This window comes from Pan paniscus, chromosome 11 (genome assembly GCF_029289425.2).
Source record: "Pan paniscus chromosome 11, NHGRI_mPanPan1-v2.0_pri, whole genome shotgun sequence".
Lineage (NCBI taxonomy): Eukaryota > Metazoa > Chordata > Mammalia > Primates > Hominidae > Pan > Pan paniscus.
Window position 1 is genome coordinate 22,502,678 of NC_073260.2, and position 27,433 is coordinate 22,530,110.

The 27,433-nt window shown below is 41.5% G+C and overlaps 1 protein-coding gene and 1 long non-coding RNA gene across 6 annotated transcripts in view; one reads left to right on the plus strand and one right to left on the minus strand.

Annotated features, from left to right (window-relative positions):
- Positions 1-27,433, plus strand: part of ASTN2 (astrotactin 2) — a 980,114-nt gene that overhangs the window by 563,145 nt on the left and 389,536 nt on the right. For all 5 annotated transcript variants that reach the window (XM_034928931.3, XM_014346251.4, XM_034928932.3 and 2 more), the window contains one exon: positions 23,912-24,078. In XM_034928931.3, coding sequence (XP_034784822.1) covers positions 23,912-24,078 — 167 coding nt within the window. The remainder of the gene's footprint in view (positions 1-23,911; positions 24,079-27,433) is intronic.
- On the minus strand, positions 1,381-15,319 carry LOC103784086 (uncharacterized). Its single transcript, XR_010109012.1, has 3 exons — positions 12,148-15,319; positions 5,269-5,357; positions 1,381-4,406 (listed from the first exon to the last, which is right to left on the minus strand). It is a non-coding gene; the product is annotated as an uncharacterized LOC103784086 (long non-coding RNA).

Genomic DNA, 27,433 nt, shown 5'->3' on the forward strand with positions numbered 1-27,433 from the left:
CTCTGGCAGAGAACCATAGAATATCCAGGATGGGAGACCCCTTACGGACCAGCTACCACTTTTCTCACTGGACAGTTAGGAAGACTGACGGCCAGAGAAGGGAAGGGATGTGCCCAAAGCAAGGATGGTAACCTGTGTCCCCTAATTCCGCGGGACTCCTCTAATGGGAAAAGCAGCCAGCATATATTCAGATAATTAGCTGTGATCAGTGTGTGTGAGCAAACCCAGCCACGCAGTAGCATGCTGTCTTTCCAGCACTGCTCTTGATCAGAAACCATCCTGAAACATGGCTTATCTCTCTCGGGGTTGATCCGGTCCCTCCAGTTGGTCTAGATTTTCTTTGAAGTTAGGAACCATTATGCCTTTCACTCTCTGCTTCCCTTTTATTAAAATACATTTTTAAAATTGTTTTAATTGTGATAAGATATGCATAAAATAAAATTTATCTCCTTAAGCATTTGAAGTGAACAGTTTGGTAGTGTGATGCAAATTCACATTGTTGTACACCCAATCTACAGCACTTATCTCTCAAAACTGGAACTCTATACCCATTAAATAATTCCTCGTTCTCCCTTCCCCCAGCCCCTGGCAACCACCATTCTGCTTTCCATCTCTGTGAATTTGACTGCTATAGGCACCTCATATAAATAGAGTCATATAGTCTTTGTCTTTTTGTGACTGGCTTATTTCACTTAGCATAATGTCCTCAGGGTTCATCCATGCTGCAGCGTGGTCAGAATTGCCTTCCTTTCTAAGGCTGAATAATATTCCATTGTGTGTGTATATGTATCTGTCAATGAACATTGGTTGTTCCTACCTTTTAGGCTATTATGAATAACAATGCTATGAATAAGGGTGTATAAATGTCTCTTTAGGATTTTATTTTCAGGGCTTTTGGATATGTATCCAGAAGTGCAATTGCTAGATCATATGGTAGTTCTATTTTTAATTTCTTGAGGAACCTCCATACTGTTTTTCATAGCAGCTGCACCATTTTACAATCCTATCAAGAGTGTGCAAGGGCTCCAATTTCTCCACATCTTCACCAATACTCATTATTTTCTGAATTTTTGGTAACAGCCATCCTAATGAGGGTGAGGTAGTTTTGATTTGCATTTCGCTAATGATTCACTAATCATTTTGATCATCTTTTCATGTGCCAATTGGCTGTTTGTATATCATTTTTAGAGAAATGTCTATTCAAGTCTTTTGCCCATGTTTTAATCAGGTTGTTTGTTTTTTGTTGTTTGGCACATTTTTTTATCATAAGCCATTTTGAACTATGACTTTTCTCCCTCTGGGAATTTACCTGATCTCTACCATTAGTCTAGATTCTTCCTGAAGTCGGGAACTCTCACATCTTCTACTTCTTGGTGCCTCCACAAGAAAGGAATGGTATGTTTGGGAGGCCGAGGCGGGCGGATCACGAGGTCAGGAGACCAAGACCATCCTGGTTAACACGGTGAAACCCCGTCTCTACTAAAAATACGAGAAACAATATTAGCCAGGCATGGTGGCAGGCGCCTGTAGTCCCAGCTACTCGGGAGGCTGAGGTGGGAGAATGGCGTGAACCCGGGAGGTGGAGCTTTCAGTGAGCTGAGATCGCACCACCACACTCCAGCCTGGGCAACATAGCGAGACTCCGTCTCAAAAAAAGAAAGAATGGTATGGTACAGTGGAGAGAGCAGGGGCCTGGAGTCAAACGCCCCCATGTTTGCACCCTGGCTCTGCTAGAACTACAAGGAAAGACATATCCAGCCACAAAGCCTCAGTTTTCTCTTCTGCAGAAATCAAGCTAATAACAGCAATAACAGCAATCTCATAGAAGTGTGGGCCTTCAGCAAAGCAGTATAAGGAAAACACTTCCTATAGTGCCTGGCCCACAGTATGTCCTGAAAGCATTTGAATTTCCTTTCTGGTGTCTTCAGTAAGTGTGTGTTGAAGGCTGCACAGATGGCTGGCATGTGGGGATAATGGCCTGTTGGTATTTCATTGGAACTCAAGCCAAAACTAAGCAATACAACCAGACATTTTATTACATTCCAAAAATATTTACTGAGCATTGAATATTAAGGGTGATAATAATCATAATAACAACTTTTATAACAATCAGGATCTTACCATTGTGCCAGATACTATGTTAGGGACATTAAATGTCTAACTTTTTTTTTTTTTTTTTTTCCTCCGTAGCAATTCTGAGTAGGTGTAATTAGGCTCATTTTACTTTGAGGAAGTTGAGGTTCAAATGTTAACGAAGTGACTGGCTAACATTACATGGTTAGTAAGTGGCAAAGACAGGTGGGATTCAAGCCCATGCTTGCTTGACCCCAAAGGCCACATTTGCCTTGCATACTGGCTTGTCTCCCTCCCACGTGCTGGGCTGAGAAAAGGAAGCTGTGTGTATTACAGTCCCTGTCCCCAAATAGCTGTGGACTCGTAGGGAAACAGACTGTGACCCAGAAATCGTCCCACCTGGCAGAATAAAGCTTGTGCTAGGCGAAGAATAATGAACATGGGAGAAAAAGAAAACTGATTCTTTCTGATGTGGGACATCAAAAGGAAGAAGGAACTTCCACACAGGGATTTTTCATTTGTGAGAGCACTCAATGTTCCCAGCAATCCCAGGAGGCGGTTATTTATTATTGAGTCTATTTTAGAACAGGAAAAACAGGACCAGAAAAGTGCAGTGACTTGCCTGAAGTCACACAGCTAGGAAATGACAGTATCTGGATTAATCTTATTTTTATTTTTTTGTCTCCTCAGCATTCTTCTGCTTTTTGAACTCAGGAACATAACCACAGAGACTGCTGAGAAATAACTTACAGCACTTTTAAAATTTTGATTAAAAAATAATTTCAACATTTATTTTAGCTTCAGAGGGTACATGTGCAGGTTTGTTACCTGGATATATTGTGTGTTCTGAGGTTTGCAGTACAATTGGTCCCATCACTCAGGTACTAAGCGTAGTGCCCAATAAGTAGTTTTTTAATCCTCGCACCTGTTTCTTCCCTTTCACCTCGCTGCCTCCTTCCCCCATCTGGTAGTCCCCAGTGTCTATTATTGCCATTTTAATGTCCATAAGTACCCAATATATAGCTCCCACTTTTTTTTTTTTTTTTTTTGAGACAGAGTTTTGCTCATGTTTCCCAGGCTGGAATGCAATGGTACGATCTTGGCTCACTGCAACATCTGCCTCCGGAGTTCAAGCAATTCTCCCCCATCACCCTCCCGAGTACCTGGGATTACAGGTGCCCGCCACCACCCGTGGCTAATTTGTTGTATTTTTAGTAGAGATGGGGTTTCACCATGTTGGCCAGGCTGGTCTCAAACTCCTGACCTGAGGTGATCTATCTATCCACCTTGGCCTCCCAAAGCACTGGGATTACAGGCATGAGCCACCACGCCCGTCCTAGCTCCCACTTATAAGTGAGAACATGCGGTATTTAGTTTTCTGTTCCTGTGTTAATTAGCTTAGGATAATGGCCTCCAGCTGCAGCCATATTGCTGCAAAGGACATGATTTTTTTTTATGGCTGCATAGTATTTCAAGTGTATACACACCACATTTTTTTTTTATCCGATCCACCATTGATGGGCACAGGTTGAGTCCATGTCTTTGCTATTGTGAATAGGGCAGCAATGAACACACGGTTGCGTCTGTCTTTTTGGTAGAACGATTTATTTTCTTTTGGATGTATACCCAGTAATGGGATTGCTGGCTCTGAAGGATACATAAGATTCTTCAGGAAGAGGAGGCCAGGCCTGGCTGAGGGCAAAATGTGGAGAGAGATACTGAGGGTTGGACCCTGCAGAGAACAGGTGCTGCCTGGTAGTGCCTAAGTGGTTTCCAGATCCAGGTGTAGGCAGAGGTGAAGCAGGGGCGTGGTTTTCATTCTCTGCCAGGGAGCTCTCCTGGGGGATGGGGGCAGGCTCTGTCTCCTCCACTCTGAAGTCTCAGGCCCCCTGGTGGTGCCTGCAGCTGCTGTCCTTCATTACCAAGGACTATTGATCCCTGTAATCCTTTTTGCATGCCCTCCCCCCAACCCACCCCACCCTCCCCGCTTCCCTCCTTGTCAGCACCGAAGTCCAGCACAAATTGAGCGGCAGCTGAATTGGCATGAGTTGATTAAAACTCCCAGTAATTATGGGATCTTGATTGATCCAAATCAATGTCGGCATTAATAGACGGGCTAGCTGGCCTGGTTGACAGATTGAGGCTGAGTGGCAAGAGGGGTGGGGGACTGGGGACTGGCAGAGCCTTTCCCACTCACTTATATGCCAGGAAGCACACCAGAGGTCTCCTGGGATGAGAAGAACCAGGCCCACTCAGTTTCTTATCAAAGGGATGGTTCATATTGAAGAATTCAGCAGCCCTTCCTCAGCCTGTGTGATCTTCAATAACCTTGCCTGTAAAATGAGTATATTGTATCTTAGAGGTCCTCTGAGTTTTGTGGGGATTAAAAAAGATAGCATATCGGGAAACATCCAGCTTATGGTAGGTGCATAATAAATATGCATTTCATTTCCTTCCTTGCATCTTTCCCTATCTCTTCTTCCCAAGATGCTGTACCTAATCTGTACATCCAAGACTATGCCACAAGCAACCTCTCTGTCCCTAAAGCACCAAAGTCCTCCGATAACCCATTACAGGGCCCTTCCCACAAGGTTCTCAGAATCTCTGTTACACTAGCCAGTCTGAACCACTTGTAACACCACAGACAGGCCACCTCCATCTGGTTCAGGGAAAAGAGAACCTCATTTGGCCCCATAGTCAGGGGGCCTTCAGTGGTGGGCGCAGTCAGACTCTTGCTTGCTGTATGACCCAAGGCAGCTCACCTGACCTCTGAGTTTTAGTTTCCTCATTGGAAAAGTAGGCATGGAAGAAATGCCTAACCATTTCCCTGTATATGGTTCCCTTACATTTCTCCCTGAATGTGTCCTATTTGGAGAAAGTAACAAGGTAACTACAATAGCAGTTAGCATTTAGTGAGCACCTGTCAGGCATCAGGCACATATCAGGTAAATGACCTCCTGGGATCCTCTCACAAGCCTAGTGAGGAAGGAGTTATTTTCTCCAATGTATAAATTGTGGAAACTGAGACTCAGAACAGCCAGGGCACACATTGAGGAAGTGGCTCAGTCAGACTTCATTCACAGTTGTGTCTATTCTTTGTGACTGACAGTGTATTCTGGCTTTCATTATGTGTTTAGTCTCGTTATTTTCACCTCTCATTTAATCTTTACCACTGCTGGGCATGGTGGCTCATACCTGTAATTCCAGGGCTTTGGGAGGCTGAGATGGAGGATCATTGGAGGTCAGGAGTTCAAGACCAGCCTGGTCAACATAAGACTCCATATCTACAAAAAATAAAAACAAAATTAGCCGAGCATGATGGCACATGTCTGTAGTCCCAGCTATTCGAGAGGCTGAGGCAAGAGGATCCCTTGAGCCCAGGATTTCAAGGCTGCAGTGAGCTATGATTGGACCATTGCCTGCACTCCAGCCTGGGTGACAGAGTAAGACCTTGTCTGTAAAAAATAATAACAATAAATAAAAAATATTTACCATAATTTTTGAGGCATGCTATTGTTGAGAGGAGTACTATTAGTAGGAGGTGATACTGTTATTATGCTTTCTCTGGCCATGAGACTTAAAGAAATCAAATACTTACCTAGTCCTTGGAGGAGAACAAGTCATTGTTCATAGTCAAGCAGGTTTGGAGGCATCCTTGTGATGTCTTAAAACATGTTCAATCAATTCCAAGAAAATTCCCCATTTTCCTCTTAAATACTTCAGAGCTAATTTTCCCCCTTTTACAATTCACAGTTGCTTTGATAAAAACTGAGCAGTTAGCACTGAAAGTCTTCTCTGACTTCCTGCTGTCCAGTGCCTCCATTGAAGGAAACTGAGGCTCAGAGTGTTCTCATCTGAAGGCTCTCAGCCAGTTAAAGACCACAGCCCGGGCAGGGCACAGTGGCTCACGCCTGTAATCATAATCCTATCACTTTGGGAGGCTGAGGCGGGTGGATCACCTGAGGTCAGGAGTTCGAGACCAGCCTGGCCTGGTGAAACTCCATCTCTACTGAAAAAAAAAAAAAAAAATTGCTGGGCATGGTAGCACACGCCTGTAATTCCAGCTACTTGGGAGGCTGAGACAGGAGAATTGCTTGAACCCAGGAGGCAGAGGTTGCAATGAGTCGAGATCGTGCCATTGCACTCCAGTCTGGGCAACAAGAGTGAAACTCTATCTCAAAAAGAAAAGAAAGCAACTGGAAATTTTTGGCTGGGTGCGGTGCCTCACAGTACTTTGGGAGGCCGAGGCGGGCGGATCACCTGAGGTCAGGAATTCGAGACCAGCCTGACCAACATGGAGAAACCCCCGCCTCTACTAAAAATACAAAATTAGCCAGGCATGTTGGTGCATGCCTGTGATCCCAGCTACTCAGGAGGCTTAGGCAGGAGAATCGCGTGAACCTGGGAGGCAGAGCTTGTAGTGAGCCGAGATTGCGCCACTGCACTCCAGCCTGGGTGACAGAGCGAGACTCTGTCTCAAAAAAAAAAAAAAAAAAAAAAAAAAAAAAGACCACAGCCAGGCAGAACTGGAATCCAGCAATCTGGAGAGCCATTCACATGCATTTATCCAGGGCCTGCTAGTGTTTGCCTGCCACCCCACTTTGAGGATAATTTCATCATAATCCTTACCTTCCAGAAGGACAAACTGAGGCTCAGACAAGCCAAGCGACTAGCTCAAGGTGTCATAGCCAGTAAAAGGCTGGGTCTAAGACTAGTGCTGTTCCTTTACCCCACCTGCCTTTCAGGCCCAAGTTTGTAGCAAAGAATGAAATTGCCACACTGATGTCACCCAGGACCCAGGTGGGGCAGGGCCCCACCTCCAGCATCAGCAGGAAGTCCCCCAGGCTTATTTACCATATGATTCACTCAGGCCCTAGGACAAATTGTTCTGTTTTGTAAGTTGGTTGTTTTTCCTTCTCCTGCTCAGAACAGCTGGCCCACCTTCTAGATCTGGGGGTGGGGTGGTAAAACAGCTCATTACAAATTTTGTACTCAGAGCAATTTGCATTCCATAATTAATGAACATTAAAATGCATAATTACAAACAGAAACAAATGGCTTGGTGATGATGAAAAGTCGAGCTAGGAAGCAGCAAAGAGCAGGTTCACAGTATGGAGGAAGAAGCTGGGGGGAGCCCAGCAGGGCTAGCCTGTGGGAGGAACCTATGGGAATCCTCCAGGCATCTTCCTCTCCCTCCCCGCTAGGTCTTCAAAATCTCAAGGCTCGGAGACTTGGGCTCAGAGTCTTCCTATGAGTCCTCCCCTGAAATAGAGCAGAATGGGGGATATGAGTCTCTGGAGCTGCACTGACCTGGGTTAGACTCCCCGCTCTCACCTACTTACTATTATAAACCTCAGCAAAGAAGCACGCCTCCACATGATAGAGTCCTTATTAGGCTGACTCACTCCCTTTCTCAAGCCCCTGCCCAGATGCACAGAGCCTGCTTCCCCAGACTCCTTTTGTGGACTCTAGGAAATTGCTTAGAGATAACTGGATTCACTAACTTCAGTAATCTCTTCAAAGTAGCAAACAAAATCACTTTATTCCTCTGCCAACAACCCTCCTATGCCTTCCAGTTGCACTTAGAATAAACTCCAGGTGCCTTATCATGGCTGAAGTCACGGGTCTTCAACTTTTTTGTATGAAGGATTATATAGTAAATATTTTAGGCTTTGCAGGTCACATGTGGTCTTTTTTTGTCTCATGTTCTTTTTAAAAAAATGTAAAAGCCATTCTTAGCTCTAGGGCTGTGCAAAAACAGGCTTTGGAGGAGTAGACATATTTTCTCTATTTTTCTGGCTAAATACAACCAAAAACCCTGGATGTCCTATATAAGACAAGCATAAGACTGAAAGGTGGAGCATTGCAGACCAGCTGAAGCCTTTGGGACCCAAGGAAAGACATGGTGGTCAGTTCCCTGGATTCTCTCTTTGCCTCATGTGTCCTATTCTTGGAGCTAAAGGAGCCTGCAGCTCAGAAATGCCAATAGGCACATGTGAAGGAAAACAAAACAAAACAAAACTGCTCTCCCTAGCCAAAATACCAGGAAAAGGACAACCTAGCAAGACAGAAAAATGCTAGACAATAAGTGCTCTACTCCAGCCAAACACCACAGAAAATGAAAAAAATTAAAATGAACACACCCCTCCCCATGGGAGCAACGGTTGAATGGCGTGGGGAGCCAGGACTTTAATCTCAATGATAGATAGTGAGCACCCCCACCCCCTGGCCTATTCAGCATCAGTGAAGAGCATGGCCTTCCACCCCTAATCCATGGCATTGAAGCACCTTCCCCATTCCTGCTGGGTTGTTGTCAGGGAAGAACTAGTAGAAAGCCAGGACATTCACCACGGACCGGCATTCATGGGGCCACCTTCCACTCAGTGTGGTGTTAGTGGAGATTAAGGGGGGAACAGTGACTAGACATACCTACCACTCCCATCCAGGAAGAGATCCATGAAGTCCTAGTGGGGAGGTAAATTCCTACCTCATCCAGCTGAAAAGAGGGGCCTTTTCTTTGGGGTATCAGAGAAGGCCACATGGGGAACTGGGACTTCTTCATTCCCTTGTCAGTAACAAGGCCACACCTTCCCCTGCTGGATGAGTGTCAGTAGAAGCCAGAGAAAATAGAAGGTTTGAAGGTCTATCTGGGTGCAGTGGCTCACACCTGTAATCCCAGCTACTCAGGAGGCTGAGGCTAGAGGATTGCTTAAGCCCAGGAGTTTGAGGCTATAGTGAGCTATGATCGTGCCACTGTACTCCAACCTGGGTGACAGAGAGAGAACCTCTCTCTCAAATAAATAAATACATGTCAATGAGAAGAGCCAAACTCTGTAAAATATTTGAAAAGATTTATTCTGAGCCAAATATGAGTGACCACGGCCTGTGACACAGCCCTCAGAAGGTCCTGAAAACATGTACCCAAGGTGGTCAGGGAGCAGCTTTGTTTTATACATTTTACAAATGTTTTTGGGGGCAGTGGGTTGTTGGTTCCAGACTATAGGGATATAGGGATGTTCTGGTTAAGATAAAGATTGTGGAGACCAAAGTTCCTTTGAGGTCTTTTAGTGGCTGCCCTTAGAGACTATAGACAACAAATATTTCCTATTCAGATTTTAGTTAATCTCTTTAGGATTGGGAGGGTCTGAAAGAAAAAGATGTAGCTATGTTAATAGACATTCTTTACAGATGCAAAATTTTCCCTACAAAGAACAGCTTTGCAGGGCCATTTCAAAATATGTCAAAGAAACATGTTTTGGGATAAACTATTTTGCCTTTTCTTCCTTGTCTCATGTTATGCCAGAGCCAGGTCGGAAAGTAAGTCACAATATATAGGATTAAATAAACCCATCTGATGAGAATTTATGATTTGTAGGGCATGACTCCCCAGACCCCTCAGATAGTAATTTGGGCAAGAAAAAAATCAGAATTGGTCTTCATTAATATAATTAAGATCTGGAGTTGAAACATAATAATATAATGTAATGCCAGAAATGTTCAGGTCACATTAAATGTAAATAATTTCTGTTTTAGAAATTTTTTCTTATTTTTTGTGAAACAGCATTTTGCTCTGTCATCTGGAGTGCAGTAGCACAACCACAGCTCACTGCAGCCTCGACTTCTTAGGCTCAAGCGACCTTCCCACCTCAACATCCCAAGTAGCTGGGACTACAGGCACTTGCCACAATACTTGGATAATTTTTACAATTTTTTGAAAAGATAGGATCTCACTATGTTGCCCAGGCCAGTCTCAAACTCCTGGCCTTAAGTGATCATCCTGTCTCAGCCTCCCAATGTGCTGGGATTACGGGCATGAGCCACTGTGCCCAGTCGCAAATAGTTTAAATACCAAAATTAAAAGGCATAAATTAGTGGGGTGGGTTTAAAAACATGACCTAATTATATACTGTCTGCAAGAAATTCACATTGCATATAATGATATTGACAGATTGAAAGTAAATGGATGGAAAAAGACACATGCAAATCAAACAAAAGTGAGAGTAGCTATATTAATAACAGATAAAGTAGGCCTTCCAAATAATTACCACAGAGGGACATCAAATAATTATAAAATATCATTTACCACGAAGACATAGAAATCCTAAATGTTTATGCATCAAACAACAGAACTGCAAAATGTGTGAGGTAAAATCTAACAGAACTGAAAGAAAAAATAGACAATTCTACAATGATGGTTGGATACTTCAATACCCCTTTCCAAAACCGATAGAACTAGACAGGAGTTTAGCAACAATATAGAAGGACTCAATAACACCATCAACAAAAAAGATCTAGTTAACATTTGTAGAACATTATGCCCAACAAAAATAGAACGTATATTATTTTCAAGTGCCTACAGGACACATATCAAGACAAGACTATATCCTGGACCATAAAAAAAGCCTCAGCAAATTTTAAGATTCAAATTGTATGCGGTGTGTTCTCTGACCACAATAGAATCAAACAAGAAAGCAATAACAGAGCAATAACAGCTGCCTTCAGCAGCTGTGGACTGCTGTAGCAAAATAACATAAATTGGGTGCTTTGAACAACAGACTTATTTCTAACAGTTCTGGAGGCTGAAGTCTAAGATTGAGGTGCTGGCTAATTCATTTTTTTGGTGAAATTCCCTTTTCCTTGCTTGCCTTCTGTCTGTGTCCTCATGTGTTGGAGAGGGAGGGAGCTCTGGCCTCCCATCCTCTTCTTGTGAGGTACTAATCACATTTATGAGGGCTTAACTCTTGTGACCTAATCATGTCCCCAAGGCTTCAACTGTGAATATCATCACTTTGCAGGTGGGTTAGGATTTCAACATACAAATCTTTGTGGGGACATAAACCTTCAGCCCATAATAGATATAACAGAAAAATCTTCAAATACTTAGGAAGTAAACAACATATTTCTGAATAATCAATGGGTCAAAGAAGAAGTCTCAAGGGAAATTAAAAAATGGACTGAACTAGATGAAATAAAAATACAATGTATCAAATTGTGTGGGGGACACAGCTGAAGTCATGATTCGTCCTTTTCTTTTAACATATCTGTGTCTTTATATTCAATGAGAAGGATGTGTATAGCCCTAAATGCATACATTAGAAAAGAGGAAGTTACAAATCAATAATCTAGGCTCCCACCTCAAGAACCTAGAAAAAAAAAAAGAGCAAAATAAATCCAAAGGAAGCCGAAGGAAGGAAATCAATGTGGTAGAAAACAGAAAAACAGCGAAGTTAATGAAACAAAAAACTGATTATTTGAAAATGACAATAAAACTAAACAAACACAAGCAAGACTGAAAAGGAAGAGAGGAGAGAAAAAATAAATTACCACTATCTGAAACAGGTGATATCACCACAGACCTTGTGTAAATCAAAAGGAAATAAGGGAATGCTACAAATAATTTTACACACATAAACTTGATGAATTAGATGAAATGGACCAATTTCTTAAAAACACAAACTACCACAATTCACCAATATGAAATAGATAATTTTGAAAGCCCTATAACTATTAAGGAAATTTATTTTGTCACTTTAGACTCCTCCTCCCCTCAGCTCCAAATCCCTGTCCTGGATAGTTTCACTGGAGAAATATACCAAATGTTTAAAGAAGAATTAACATCAATTCCCAAAAAATAAATAAATAAATAAATAAAACAAAACAAAAAAAATCTTCCAGAAAATTAAAGAAGAGAGAATACTTCCCAAATCATTTTAAGATGTTAGCATTATCTTGATACTAAAAGCAGACAAAGATAGTTCAAAAACAGAAAACTACAAAGTAAGACCAATAGCCCTCATGCATATACCACAGTTGTAAAAATTCTTAACAAAATATTAACAAATAGGATTCAACAATACATAAAAGATAACTATACACATAACTAAGTGGGGTTTATTACAGTGATGCAAGAATGGTTCCCTATTTGAAAATCTATCAGTATATTATAATAACAGGCAGAAGAAGAAAAATCACATCATCATATTAATGGATACAAGAAAAACATTTGACAAAATTCCACACCCAAAATGATTTTTAAAACTTTCAAAAAAAAAATAAGAATAGAAGAGAACTTACTCAACTTGACGAAGAACATCAATAAAAGAGCTACAGCTGACATATTTATGGTGAAAGACTGAATACTTTCTCCAAAAGGTCAGAGACAAGAAAAGCAGATTCACTCTGCCCACTGTTATTCAACATCGTGTGGGAAGTCCTAGCCAGTGCAATAACAGGGAAAAAAAAATCAAAAAAGGAAGAAGGCATTCAGATAAGAAAGGAAGAAATAAGACTATAAGACTTACCCATTGGCAGATCACATGATTTTTTTACATAGAAAATCTCAGGGAATCTACAAAATAAATTTCTAGAAGCAATTAGTAAGTTTGGCAAGGTCTCAGAATACAAGAAAAATATACAACATCAATTGTATTCCTATATACTAGCAATGAACATGTGAACATTTGAAATAAAAAATACAATCCCATTTGCAATTTCTGAAAAATAATGAAATATTCAGATGTGAATCTGACAAAATATATAAAAAATACAATATCATTTGCAATCCCTAAAAAGTAATGAAATACTCCGATGCAAATCTGACAAAATATGCATGGACCACGTTTAGCTTTAGTAAAACTTTAAAATACTCATGAAAGAAATCAAAGAAGATCTAATCACAAGGAAAGACATATGTATTCATGAATTGGATAGCACAAGATAATAAAGATGTCCACATGCCTCGAATTGATGTAAAGATTTAATATAATTCCTATCAAAACCTCGGCACGATTTTTATAAGTATAGACAAGATTTTTCTGGAATTTAAATGAACGGCAAAGGAACTATAATGGCCAAAACTTCTTTTGAAAAAGAAGGCTAAAGTGGAAGAAGTCTGTCTACCCTATTTTTAAGCTAAATTTATGCTGCTTTCACCCCATCCTCGTTAACTTTTTATCATATAATACCTTTATCTTTATTCATTTTTTTACTCTACAAAATAATCATTTTGTTTGTTTACTTGTTAATTATTTGTCTCTTCTCTAGAATGTAAATTCTATGAGAGAAAGGTCTTGTCTGTCTTGTTTACTACTACATTTTCAGCACCTAAAACATTTGCTTAGCACTGAGTAGGTAGGTGTTTGGTGAATATTTGTTAAATGTTCTAAAGAAGGACTTAGACATATGGAAAAGAAAAAAATCAGCTAATAGTTTCAGATACCTTTATTTATATTTTTATTTTTATATATTTAGGGGGTATAAGCAGGTCTCTTTCATGCATACATTGTGTAGTGGTGAAGTTTGAGCTTTTATTATACCCATCACCTGAATAGTGAACGTTGTACCCAATCAGTAGTACTTTGTCAATCCTCACACTCTTCCCACCCTTCCATTCTCCCACCTTTTGTAGTCTCCAGTGTTTGTCATTGCACTCTGTACGTGCAGGTGTACCGATTGTTTAGCTCCCACTTACAAGTGAGAACATGTCATATTTGACTTTCCATTTCTGAGTTATTTAACTTATGATAAAGGCCTCCAGTTCTATCCATGTTGCTGCAAAAGACATGATTTCATTCTTTTTTACGCCCTAGTAGTATTCCATGGTGTGTCTGTGGGTGGGTGGGGAGAAGGGAGGGGTAGGAGTGTATACCACATTTTCTTTATTCAATCAACTCTTGATAGACACTCAGGTTAATTCCATATTTTTGCTATTATGAAATAGCACTCATATGTTATTATTGTTGCAGTAAACATATGAGTGCCGGTATCTTTCTTTTCTTCTCCTTCTTCTTTTTTTTTTTTTTTTTTTTTTTGACATAGGGTCTCACTCTGTTGCCCAGGCTGGAGTGCAGTGGCGCAATCTTGGCTCACTGTGACCTCCGTCTCCTGGGTTCAAGTGATTCTCCCACCTCAACCTCCTGAGTAGCTGGGAGTATAGGCATTTGCCACCATGCCTGGCTAATTTTTGTACTTTTAGTAGAGACAGGGTTTCACCATGTTGGCCAGGCTGGTCTCAAACTCCTGGCCTCTAGTGATCCACCTGCCTAGGCCTCCCAAAGTGCTGGGATTACAGGCTTGAGCCACCGTGACCGGCCTAATGTAATTAATGATTTTTTTTTCTCTTTGGGTTTATACCCAATAGTGGGATTGCTGGATTGAATGGTAGTTCTATTTTTAGTTCTTTAAAAAAAAAAACCTCCATACTGTCTTCCTTAAAGGTTGTGCTAATTTACATTCCATAAGTGTTCCCTTTTCTCCACAGCCTCACCAGCATCTGTTGTTTTTTGACTTTTTAATAGTAGCCATTCTGACTGGTGTGAGATGGTATCTCACTGTGGTTTTGATTTGCATCTCTCTGCTGAATAGTAATGTTGAACATTTTTTCATATGTTTGTGGGTCACTCTTATGTCTTCTTTTAAGAAGTGTCTGTTTATGTCTTTTGCCCACTTTTTAACGGGGTTATTTGTTTTTGCTTGTTGCATTATTTAAGTTCCTTATGGTCTCTGGATATTTGACCTTTGTCGAGTGCACAATCTGTGAATATTTTCTCCCATTCTGTAGGTTATCTGTTTACTCTGTTGATAGTTTCTTTTGCTGTGTAGAAACTCTTTAGTTTAATTGGATCTGAGGACTTAGTCACAAATTCTTTCCCAAGGCCAATGTCCAAAATGGTGTTTTCTAGGTTTTCTTCTAGGATTTTTATAGTTTCAGGTCTTAATCCATTTTGAGGTTTTTAAAAAATATATGGCGAGAAATATGAGTCCAGTTTCATTCTTCTGTGTATGGCTATCCAATTTTTCAGTACCATTTATTGACCAGTGATATGATTTGGATTTGTGTTCCCACCCAAATTTCATGTTGAATTGTAATCCCCAGTATTGGAGGAGGGGCTTGGTAGGAGGTGATTGTATCATGGGGGCAGATTTTCCCCTTGCTGTTCTTGCAATAGTGAGTTTTCATGAGATCTGGTTGTTTGAAAGTGTGTAACACTTCTCATTTTGCTCTCTTTCTCCTGCTCCCAGCAATGCGAAGCCGTGCCTCTTTCCTCTTTATGATTTTAAGTTTCCTGACACCTCCCCAGCCATGCCTCCTGTACAGCCTCTGGAACCATGAGCCAATTAAACCTCTTTTATTTATAAATTACCCAGTCTCAGGTATTTCTTTATAGCAGTGTGATAACGGACTAATACAACTGGAGTATCATTTTACCAGTGTGTACTTTTGTTGACTTGTCAAAGATCATTTGGTTGTAGGTATGTGGCTTTATTTGTGGGTTCTCCATTCTATTCCATTGATCTAGGTGCCTATTTTTATACCAATACCATGGTTTTGTGGTTACTATGCCTTGTAGTATAATTTGAAGTCAGATAATGTGATTTTCTAGCTTTGTTCGTTTTGCTTGAGATTGCTTTGGTTATTTGGGGTCTGTTCTAGTTACAGATGAATTTTAGGATTTTTTTTCTAATGCTTTGAAAAATGATGTTGGTAATTGGATAGGGATTGGATTGAATCTGCAGATTGCTTTGGGCAATATAATCCTTTTAACCATATTGATTATCCAATTCATGAGCATGGGATGTTTCTCTATGTATTTGTGTCATCTACAATTTATTTCATCAGTGTTTTGCTATTATTTTTATAGAGATCTTTCACCTCCTCGTTAAATATATTCCTAGATATTTTATTTTTGTGGCTATTGTAAATGGATTGCTTTCTTAATTTGGTTCTCAGCTAGATTGGTGTATAGAAATGCTACTGATTTCTGCATCTTATTTTTTATCTTGAAACTTGATAGAGTCTTTAGGGATTTTTAGATATAAGACAATACTATCAGCAAACAGGGATAATTTGACTTCTTCTTTTCCAGCTTGGATAACTTTTAATTTTTCTGTGTCCTGACTTCTTTGGTGAGAACTTCCAGTGCTGTGTTGAATAAGAGTGTTGAAAGGGGACGTCTTTGTCTTGTTCTAGTTCTTAGAGGAAATGCTTTTTTTTTCCCCAATAAGATAATGGCTGTGGGTCATGGCCTTTACTATGTTGAGGTGTGTATTTTCAATGATTACTCTGTTGAGGATTTTTTTTTATCATCAAAGGATGTTGAATTTTATTGAATGCTTTTTTTTCTGTATGTATGGAGATTATTGTATGGCTTTTTTCCTGAATTCTGTTTATGTGATGTATCACGTTTATTGATTTGCATAGTTGAATCCTCATTACATCACAGGGATAAATTCCACCTGATCATGTCATGGTGTACTATCTTTCTGATGTGCTGTTGGATTCGACTTGCTAGTATTTTTTTTTTTTTTTTTTTTTTTGAGATGGAGTCTCACTCTGTTGCCCAGGCTAGAGTGCATGCAGTGGCATGATCTTGGCTCACTGCAACCTCCGCCTCCCGGGTTCAAGCAATTCTCCTGCCTCAGCCTCCCAAATAGCTGGGATTATAGGCGTGTGCCACCATGCCCAGCTAATTTTTTTGTATTTTTAGTAGAGACAGGGTTTCACCATGCTGGCCAGGCTGGTCTCAAACTCCTGACCTAGTGATCTGCCTGCCTCAGCCTCCCAAACTGCTGGGATTACAGGCGTGAGCCACTGTGACTGGCCTTTTGCTAGTATTTTGTTAAGCAAAATACTAACATCTATATTCGTCAGGGATATTAGTGTATAGTTTTCTTTTTCGTTGTTGTTATTTCCTTGTATGGTTTTGGTATCAGGGTGATACTGGCCTGATAGAATGAGTTAGAGAGAATTTCCTCTTCCTCATTTTTTTTGGAATTGTTTCAGAAAAATTGGTGTTAGTTTTCTTTGGATGTTTGGTAGAAGTCAGCTGTGAATTCATCCAGTCCTTGGCTTTTTCTGTTGTTATTGAGAGATATTTTTTATTATTGATTCAATCTCAGTAGTCATTATTGGTCGGTTCAGGAGTTCTGTTTCTTCCTGGTTCAATCTCCATAGGTCTTGTGTAGTCAGGAATATATTCATTTTTTCTAAGTTCTCTGGTTTGTGAACATAATAGTCTTCGTAATAGTCTCTGATGATCTTTTGTATTTCCGTGGCATCAGTTGTAGTGTCTGTTTTTATATTTCTGGTTGTATTTATTTAAGTCTTCTCTCTTTTCTTGCTAGTGGCTTATTAATTTTGTTTATCATTTCAAAAAATTATTTTTTCATTTCATTGATCCTTTGCATTGCTTTTTGGGTCTATTTCATTTATTTCTGCTCTGATCTTTGTTATATCTTTTCTCCTGCTTACTTTGGGTGTGGTTTGTTCTTGTATTTCTAGTTCTTTTTTTTTTTTTTTTTTTTTTTTTTTTGGGATGGAGTTTCCCTCTTGTTGCCCAGGCTGGAGTGCAATGGCACAGTCTTGGCTCATTGCAACCTCCGCCTCCTGGGTTCAAGAGATTCTCTTGCCTCAGCCTCCCAAGTAGCTGAGATTACAGGCATGCACCACCGCACCTGGCTAATTTCGTATTTTTAGTAGAGACAGGGTTTCTCCATGTTGCTCAGGCTGGTCTCGAACTCCCAACCTTAGGTGATCCGCCCACCTCAGCCTCCCAAAGTGCTGGGATTACAAGCATGAGCCACCACTCCCAGCCATATTTCTAGTTCTTTCAGGTGTGATATTAGGTTGTTAATTTGTGATAATTTTTTGATGTAGGCATTTAATGCCATAAACTTTCCTCTTAGCACTGATTTTGCTGTATAATACACATTTTGAGATACTGTGTTTTCATTATCACACAGTTGTTAGTCGAGATTGTGGTGAAGTTAAGCTGGGACCTTGAATACAAAGTGAGCCAGTCTTCACACCTGATGGTGGCAGCAGTGGGGTGAGTGTGCCTGTTTTTAGGCCCCGAAGTAGCTTACAGTGGCTTCAGTGTTAGTAGGTTTTTGAGGGCTGATTCTTGGGCCATTAGTTGGCTTGCTTAGAAGCTAGTAGTGGGAGCAGTGGGCCTGATGTATGGGTAGATTTGGGGGCCCCTGGGAAGCTAGTGTAGTGTGGCTGATGGCAGTAATGATGGTGGTAGAGCAACCCAGTGGGACTCAAGCAACCCGTGTTGGTCTTGCTGGGAGCTGTGATGGGTTGGGCGGGCTAGTCCCCAGTCTCGCAGCCACCCACAGCAGGATGGTGGGTACTGTCCTGAGTGTGCTTAGGAGAGTGTGGTCTACTCTGTCCCTCTCCCAGCAGGGTGGTGGCTGCAACCATATTACCTCAAACTCGGCCCCAAGGCTGGGGCACAGTCCAGCATTAAATGCTCGGCATGGTGCCAGCTGTGGGCTGTGACCAGAAAGGATCGGGTCCTTCTCAGGTGAGCCACATTGGCAAGAAGCTGTGGTGAGTGTGGCCCACTTGAGTCTTGGTCTCACAGCAGCCCCTTGCAGGGCAGTGGGTATTGTCCTAGATATGCATAGGATAGCCTGGTCTCCCTGTCCCTCCTTGACTGGGTGGCAGCTGCAGCCACATCAACCCAAACTCACGCCAATGGTAGGGTGCAGCTCAGCATTAAACTGTCAAAAACGGTGCTTTGGGCCTGATACCAGAGAAGGCAGAGTCCACCCCAGGCAAGAAATGTGAGCAAGAAGCTGTGGGAAGTACAGTCTATCCATGTCTCAGTCTCAATAGCAGCCTGCAGCAGGGCAGTAAGGAGCTTCCTGGGGATGTGTGGGAGCACCCAGTCTTCCCTCTCCCTCTTTAGAACAGGGCAGCAGCAGCCATATCTGTAGATCCCCAGTATCTTGGCTCTCAAAATAGTGCCCAGCTGTGTCTACTCCAGGTTCAGATGCCTGTGGGATTTTATGTGGGTTCTCATTCTGTGGCAATGGTTTTATGCAAACTTTAGGCACTTTGTATGTCAGGCCAAAGGCCCCAGTAGGTTGAGAGTTTCTCTCACAGCCAAGGTGTAAAACCCCATTTTGGAACCCTGGGGGTTTCTCTCTTACTGTTTCCCCACATCTGGGAGCCCCTTCCAGCTCTCAGTTGGTTTCTGACTGGAAAAGCTGCCTCAAAGTCTCTGCTTACTTACTTCTGGTGCTTCTCATTTCTCCTCTGTTGAATCCTAGCATTCTCTTCTAGACAATCTGTTTGAAATGTGTGTATCTACTTATTATTCTGGTTCCTCTCCATGGAGGAGGGACATACTACCTGCATCTAGTCAGACATCATGGTTCCTCCCAACTAGGCTAGTTTTTTTGGGGGGTTTTGGTTAATTTATCACTTGTTTATATATCCCTATTCAATTATTCTTCATTTATTAGGTGTCTATTATGTACCAGGTCTAAAGCCAGATACTTTAGAAGTGTTTTCTCATACAGTCTTCAGAAGTGCCTCCAAGAGAGACATTATTTGCATTCTACAGATGAGGAACCTGAGGCTGTCTCTGAGGTGAAGCATCCTGCCTATATGCGCAGTGTCACAAATCTTTCCTTGGAATTCAGGCCTGACTTTAGTCCTCATATTCTTGTCTCCAAACTGGCTCCTCTATTTATAGAAAGAAAACAGTCCCAAATAGTTTCAAGGACTTGTCCAAGGTCACAAGGCAAGCAAGTGACAGTGCCTGGTAATGAATTCTAGTCTTCCTCTTCTAGTACATTAGATGTCTCTTTTCTCTTCCTGTGGGAACTTCCTTCCTACAGGATTCCCTTCCTAGAGGAGGGGAAAAGACTAAAACCTCCCTGTTTCAATATTGCCTAGTTTGCAGAGTTTTTATTTTCCCAAACAAATTTTACCATACTTTTTTATGTTTGTTCTATAACTAACGTTCTCTGATAGATGTGTATATTTATCTCTCAAACCAGATTCTAAGCTCTTTACAAATACCTATAACAGCAGAACTATTTGTTGATCACTGTGCTAAGTACTGCATACATTTATTTCACTGTATTAGTTAGCTATGGCTGTGTAACAAATTATCTCAAAAATCAAGTCACTTAAAACAAAAAGTATTTATTATCCCACACAATTTTTAAGGGTCAGAAATTCAAAAGCAGCTTCTATGTGTGGTTCTGGCCCACCCCTACAAAGTCTCAGTCAAAATGTCACCTGGGGTTGCCAATATCTGAACAGGCTTGATTGGGACTGGATAGTGTATTTGCAGGCTCACTCATGTTTTGCTGGCAGGCCCCAGCCTTACTGGCTGTTGGCCAGAGGCTTTACTTCCTTGCCACATGAGACTCTCCATAGGGCTGCTGAAAACATGGCAGCTTGCTTTCACTAGAGCAAGTGATAAGAGAGAGAGAGAGACAGACAGAGGGAGAGAAAGATCTCTCTTATGATCTACCTTTAGAAGCCACATACCTCCTCTTCTGCCACATACTATTGGTCACATAGACCAATTCTGGTGCAGTGTAGGAGGGGACTACATGAGTCTTAATACCAGAAGGCAGGAATCACTGGGGACCATCTTTGAAGCTGGCTACCGTACTATTTACCCATCACAGTAATCACGTGAAGATAGGAGGCTTTATGTCACTGCCTGAGGGTTATACAACTTATAAGAAGCAGTGTGGATTCAGATCCAAAGTTAATACACAGATACACTAAATGTCATTTCAAGCACTCCACCAATTCGTTCAACAAATAACAAGTACCAACTGTGTGCCAGATGGCTTAGGACAAGCCACATGGTCCATACTATTATAGCATTTACATTTTGGTGGAGGAGACAGACAGTAAGCAACAAACTAATTGAAATACTAATAATATACAAGTAATTTCAAACAATGGCTAGATCTCATCTGCCCCTACTCATCCTCAAAGGCACAGTACCTGAAGTCCATGATAGAGGAAGGAATGATGGTAACTGGTAAACCCACTTCATGTACTTAGGAAGCCTTTCCCACAGGCATGGATCAAATCTTGCCTTTAATTTGCTGTGTGATGTTGGTCAAGTCCCCTCACCTTTCTGATCCTCAGTTTCCCATCAGCAAATCATCTTGGGGAGAGAGACTATAGGATCTGTAAGTTTGCAAAATGCTTTAACCTGAAGGGAAGTGAGTGTAGTGGACAGAGAACACCAAGTTGAGGTAAGGGAAGCCTGGCTTCACGTTCTTCACTCATGTGCTGAGGAATATGGGGTGATGTCCTTTAACTTTCTGGGCCTCACTTCTAAAGTAAGGAGGTTAGATCAGCTCTAAGCCCTGCCTTATTCTAACTTCCTAAAACTAGATGTCAGTCAGCCAGTAAATAACAGGACTTCCTACAACTAGATGTCAGTCAGTCAGTAAACGACAGGACTTCTTAAAACTAGAGATCAATCAGTCAGTAAATGACAGGGTGGTGAAGTGGCTTGCCCATTAGGCAGTTAATAGCAACAAAGTTGGGAAGCCTGAGAAGCTCTGCCTCTGTCACCACCAAACTGTGTGACCCTCTCCTCCGCTTCCTCCTCTGCAAAGTGGGAATCCTGACGGTACCTACCTTGTCTGCTGCAAGAAATTGCTGCAAACTCAGTGGCTTAAGATAATTATTAAGAAATTTATTCTCTCCTAGTGCTGGAGGCCAGAAATCCAAAATCAAGGTGCTGGCATTTGATTTCTGGTGGTGCTCCTTCTGGAGGCTCTAGAGGAGAATCTGTGCCTGACCCCTTTCAGGTTGTAGTGGCCTCAGCATCGATCGGTTTGTGGCCACATCACACCAATCTCTGTTCCACCCCAACATCGCCTTCTCCTCCGTGTGTGTAATTTCTTTCTGCCTCTCTGTCATGAGAACATTTGTGATGGCATTTACGCCAATCTGGAAAACCCAGGAGGGTGTCCTCAAGAGTTTTGACACAATCACATCTGCATAACCTTTACCATAGAAAGTCACATTCACAGATTCCAAGTTCCAGGGCTTAGGACAGAGACATGTCTTTGGGATCCATTATCAGCCTACCACTCTACCTCATATATTTGCTATAGGGATTAAATAAGTTAAAACAGGTAAAGCGCTTAGTTAAAACCTGGAGCTTAGTGAACACGTTTAAAAAAACAAGTGTGGTAGAGAATCATTGGGGGATGGGAAGGACTGAGACCGTACCCTGCCCAGGTGTCTCCTGTTACCTGGTCAGAAGATCAGTCATTCTTTTCAACATGCTCCACGAGTCTGCAAACAGACTGAAGCCAGGCCCCAGTACTCACAAACGGCTCCAAATGACCCTGTGACCAGGTGCCCTCTTGTCTGACAGTGAATGTTCAGAGACAAGCAGGGGCTTCCTCTGAGCTTGTATTAATATGTACAGCACTTCACTCACATGGAAAATTGATTTTTTAAGCACAAAATGCAGCAGTTTTATAACCTTTCTGCAGCTTGACAAAGGCCATTTATAACCTACTTTCTCCATCACTCTTCCTGGTGCCAGTCTCAAATGTCTTGAAGAACTCTCTCATGCATTTGTAATTACAAATTCTTCTTAGGCAAAATTTAATTTCCAAGAGGGCTGACCTTTTTTTTTTGTTATTGTGGTTTTTGTAAATTAATTTTTGTGCGTATGTTTTATTACTGATGTTGTTTAGGACGATGGCATGGGAACGGGAGCGGGGAGTTGGCCGGTGGGGTCTCATGGTGGGAAGGCATTTTAATCAGTGATGTCCGGTGATGGATGAGGAAGGCTGGGCTCTGGGTGTTAATCTTTGTGGACAAGAAATGCCAGCAGGAGGACTGAAATAAAAACCCAGTACCTCATTTTCTCTTCTGAAAGCAGGAGTATTGGAACTACTTCTCCATCAGCTGGGATGGAGAAGATGAGCTCAGCCTCATCAAATGATGGAAAACTAAATTAAATCAATAGCCATCTGTCTCCACAGTATATGATTTTCCACTGAAGGAGCACGTAGCAGGTGCCAGACCCACTGACAAGAGCGTTCTAGCTGAGGCCATTGAAGGTTGAACTCCTTGGAGTTTACTTAGGGACCAGAGGGCTATGGGGAGGGCTGTGCATATGGCCAAGCAGAGGACTAGGTTGTCTATAAAGGGAGGACCTTGATTATCAGTTTATAGCAGCTTCACATGTTTTAAGATTCATTTACTTATTTAAGCTGGGGAGTGATGCTATTTAGAAATAGCACTCTGTTGGCCATTTGGAGGATGGTTTTGAGAAGGCCTGACTGGAGTCCAGCAGACTGGCTAGGAGCCCTTTTCATGGTGATGTGAGTATGCAGGAATCTTACTTAGGGCTCCAGGGATAATGGTGGAGAAGAAGAGACTAATTCAAGACAGGAAGGAAGGTAATTCACATTTTATGAGTACCAAATTATGTGCCAAATTCCGAAGTAAGGTATGCACCCCCATAATCCAACTTAAGCTTCACAACAAATCTGTAGTTGCAGGTATTGTGCCCATTTATTAGATGAGAACATTGAGGCTCAGAGACGGCAAGTAACTTCTCTGGGTCACACAGTGAGAAGAGGAAAAGCTGGAAATTACACTCATACTGGTAGAGGCTTTTAAATATATATCTGGCAGCCTCCCTATGTGACCCTTCTAGCAGTAGACCCTATAGGGCAATAACAGTAGAAACAATAATGAATATGATCCCAGCAATATCAATATTAGCAGCAGCTGAGATTTGCTGTGCTGTTGCCGTGTGAGCCAGTGTTCTCAACACTTTGCTGACATTATCACCCTTCATTCTCACAACACTATAAGCAGATAGTCACAAAAGTCCCATTTTACAGGTGGGCACACTGAGGTTCAGAGAAGTAAAGGGACTTGTGGAACTTGTCACAAAGTTATTAACTGACAAAAGGAGACTGAATACCTTTCTGTCAGTCTCTGACACATGTCCCTTCCAGGAGGGAGGAGAGGGTGTGATGGGGCCTACAACCTCCCAAGCCATAACTACCCTGTTGCCCTCTCTCTGAGCAGTGCCCCGAGGAGCTGAAACCCATGAAGGATGGCTCTGGCTGCTACGACCACTCCAAAGGCATTGACTGCTCTGATGGCTTTAATGGCGGCTGTGAGCAGCTGTGCCTGCAGCAGACGCTGCCCCTGCCCTACGATGCCACTTCGAGCACCATCTTCATGTTCTGCGGGTGAGTCTCTGTCCCCAAGGCCCAGGTGCCCTATTTACAGAAGTGAGGGATGCATGGGAAAATGATCAGACACTACAGCTCAGCAAGGCTGAACCTTGACCTTCAATAAAATGGCCTTTCTGCCTTTCCTGTTTTAGCCCAAGAGCCAAAAGCCAAAAGTATAACCTTCTGTTGGGTGGGTTAAAAAAGAAAAAAATGAGAAAAATAGATTGGGTTAATAAATGTAATAAATATAACCCATGCCCAGGCCTCATCCTAGAGCCAGGAGCTTTTTCCTGCTGAAGCCTCCTGCCCTTCTGAATCTACCTGTATGGGCCTAGTCAGTGCAGTTTGGAGACAAAAGCAGACGTCTTGAAGGTGTTCACAAAGGCTTCAGGTATGGTGCATAAAAGCACAGGCTAAGTCCAGGCTTCAAGCTCAGTTTCAGCAGGAATGTAGCAATGTGAGGGCACTGTTCAGCCTTTCTGTGTCCTAATGTCCATATCTGTAAGGACAATTAACTGGAGGAGGGGAGGGCTAAAGGAAACAACACAGGTAAAGCTTGTAGGACAGCTCTGGCTCGTGAAGGACTCAAACTGACTTTTGAAATAAGTATGAGGCTAAAAGGGGAGCACGTTGGGACCAACTTGCTGAGTGACTTCTGACAAGTCATGTTCTCTCCCTGGGCCACAGTTTGACCATCTGTGAAAAGAGATCTTTGGGGAAGGATGGCTGACATTTCTTCCAACTTACATTGCTTTCCATTTAAAGACTGCAATGGCCATTACTTCTGCCTTTGACAGCACCTTGCATAGCATTTGGTCCTTAGTAATCACTTACAAGAACAGACTTTTTTCTTCTCCTCTTCATTCCCTTTCTGATTATGTCTTAGTATTAGAATATTTGCTTATCTTTTGACATTCTGTGACTCAGAAAAATAATCTTGTACTCATGGAAGAAGTACATTTAATGCTGTCTTTACTAAGATAGAAAAGCAGAACAGGACATGTAACAACATTTTCAGTCCTGTGTTTCACAAATAGGGGGTGAGTGTGGGCATGGGTTTAATTCCAGTTTACCAGAAAAATTAATTTAACTTGTATGATTCTAGTGTGTAGAGTCCAGTTTTTCTTCCAGGGCTTATTTCAAGGTCTCCTTTCCTGCCCTAGTTGCACTTAGGGCTGCAGGTGCCTTTGTGCAGGTGTAGAAGCAGCTCACTGGAGGCCCTAGATATGTATCAGCAAAATAAATAAGAAATAAATTAGGGTATGCAGATCTGAATTTATAACGATCTCTCTTCAGCTTAAGTGACTGCAGGGCAGTGTTGAGTAAATTATGCATGGCTTTTGATCTGCAGGCTGCATCCAGAATCAGCCATGTTCTTATTATTGTTATTTTTCTCTCTGTGTGTTTGGGGTGGGGTGGGGGCTGTTCTTCTGTGGTAAATAATAACAGTAACAGCAGCAGGAGCAGCAATAATGGATTTTGACATCAGAAACTATTACCACCTTCCATCCACAGCACATTACAGGGAACCGTGGATTCAAAAGACACGAATTGTAATCCTAGCTCTGCCACTCTCCCTTAGGCATAAGGCAAGCCTTTCAGGACCCCTGACCTTCCATTTTCTCACCAGTAAAATTTTAATACCTACCTTAATATAATGATAATTCTGAAGAGAGGAAAGTATTTCATATCTGTTACCCTCTGAAGGCTAAGAAACATGCCCAAGGTCATATGACTAGTGATGTGGCTCAACATCTCCTTGCTGTGTAACCTCCAGCAAGTTAATTTATGTCTCTGTGCCTCAGTTTTCTCATCTGTAAAACAGGGATAATAGTAATATTTGTCTATAGAGATGTTATAAGGACTAAATATATTACCATTTACATTAATATTTGTGAAATGCTTTGGAACAATGTCCTGCACAGAGTTAGCACTGTATGTGTTTGTTAAATAAATTAACTTAAGTGATTCTAATAACATTTGCTAGTGACCTGATGCACTAGACAGGACTAATCTGTTAATATATTGTGAAAGGATTGGGAGCGTCTTAAAGAAGATTGAATGGGTGAGAGTGTGTGGTGAGCTGTTAAAACCCATCCAAATGGTAATAAATAGGACAAAAACAAACAAAACAAAAAACAAAACCCAGGCATCCTAAAACCAACTGCAGTTTCAACAGGATTTGGAAACTGTCTATTAGGAATGCAAATGAGAAGTTACCACACTTGTTAGAAGCACTGTAAACAATGAAAGCTATTAGCAGATACTTGTGAGAGAGATGGTCCAGAGAGAAGTGGGATGCTATTGAATTAAGCCGGGAAAACAAAATAAACTCATTATCAAGGGGACCTTCCCAACTTGCTCAAAGCTCTATGACCTTCCTAAGAGTGTTCTGGGTAGGAGAAGGTTTAATAAATCTGTTTGCAACCAGGTTAATAATAGCAGCTAACATTTACTAAGGACTTTCTACGTACCATGACTGTTCTAAGTGCTTTGGGTACATTAGCTCATTCAATTCTCATAACAATTCTACAAGCGATGTTACTATTATGATTCCCATTTTATGTTTTTTTTTTAAAAAAAGCACAGAGTGGCTCAGTAACTGTCCAAGGTCACATATCTGGTAAGTGAGGTTGTTGAGATTGAAACTTAGGTATTGTGGTTCCAGGCTCAGTCAAGACAGATCTGATGTCATTGCTGACCTCTGGCCACATCTAGTCATGTGATCTTTGGCAAGCCACTCAATTTCTCTGAGCCTGTGCTCTTTCATGTAGAATTAGAAGTGACTGTAGCACCATTGTGAAGATTAAATGAAATTATACATGCACAGGAGCTGTCATAGTTAAGCACTCAGTAAACCATAATTATAATTAGTCTAATAAGTATAAAACCATCTCATTTAATTATGTAATTACTGGATTTTATCTCTTGTTTACTACTTTGTCTCCAGGAGCTAAAACAGTGCCTGGCACATAGTAGGTTTTCAATTAATAGTTGTTAAGCAAAGTTCCTCCATTAACATGGCTAAAGAAGTTTCCAGTCTGACTTTCCCAGTTTCATTTCCAGCTAGGTTCCTCTTCCTAAGTTAAGCCTCCTGGTTTCAGTTTCTGGAGTTTTCACAACACTGTTCCCTCTGTCTCCTGTCTCTTTCTCCTTTGTACCCCCACTGACTCCCATTTGTCCCTGGCCCTGTAGATTTCGCCTCCAAGTTTCATTTCAGGCATCACTTTTTCAGCAAGCCTTCTCTGAGCCCTAAGAGGCATCAGATGTGAGTTATGCAGTTACCTTGGAACAAGATAATAATACCCATTCTTTCTTTCTTCTCTTTTTTTTTTTTTTTTTTTTTTTTTGAGATGGAGTCTCGCTCTGT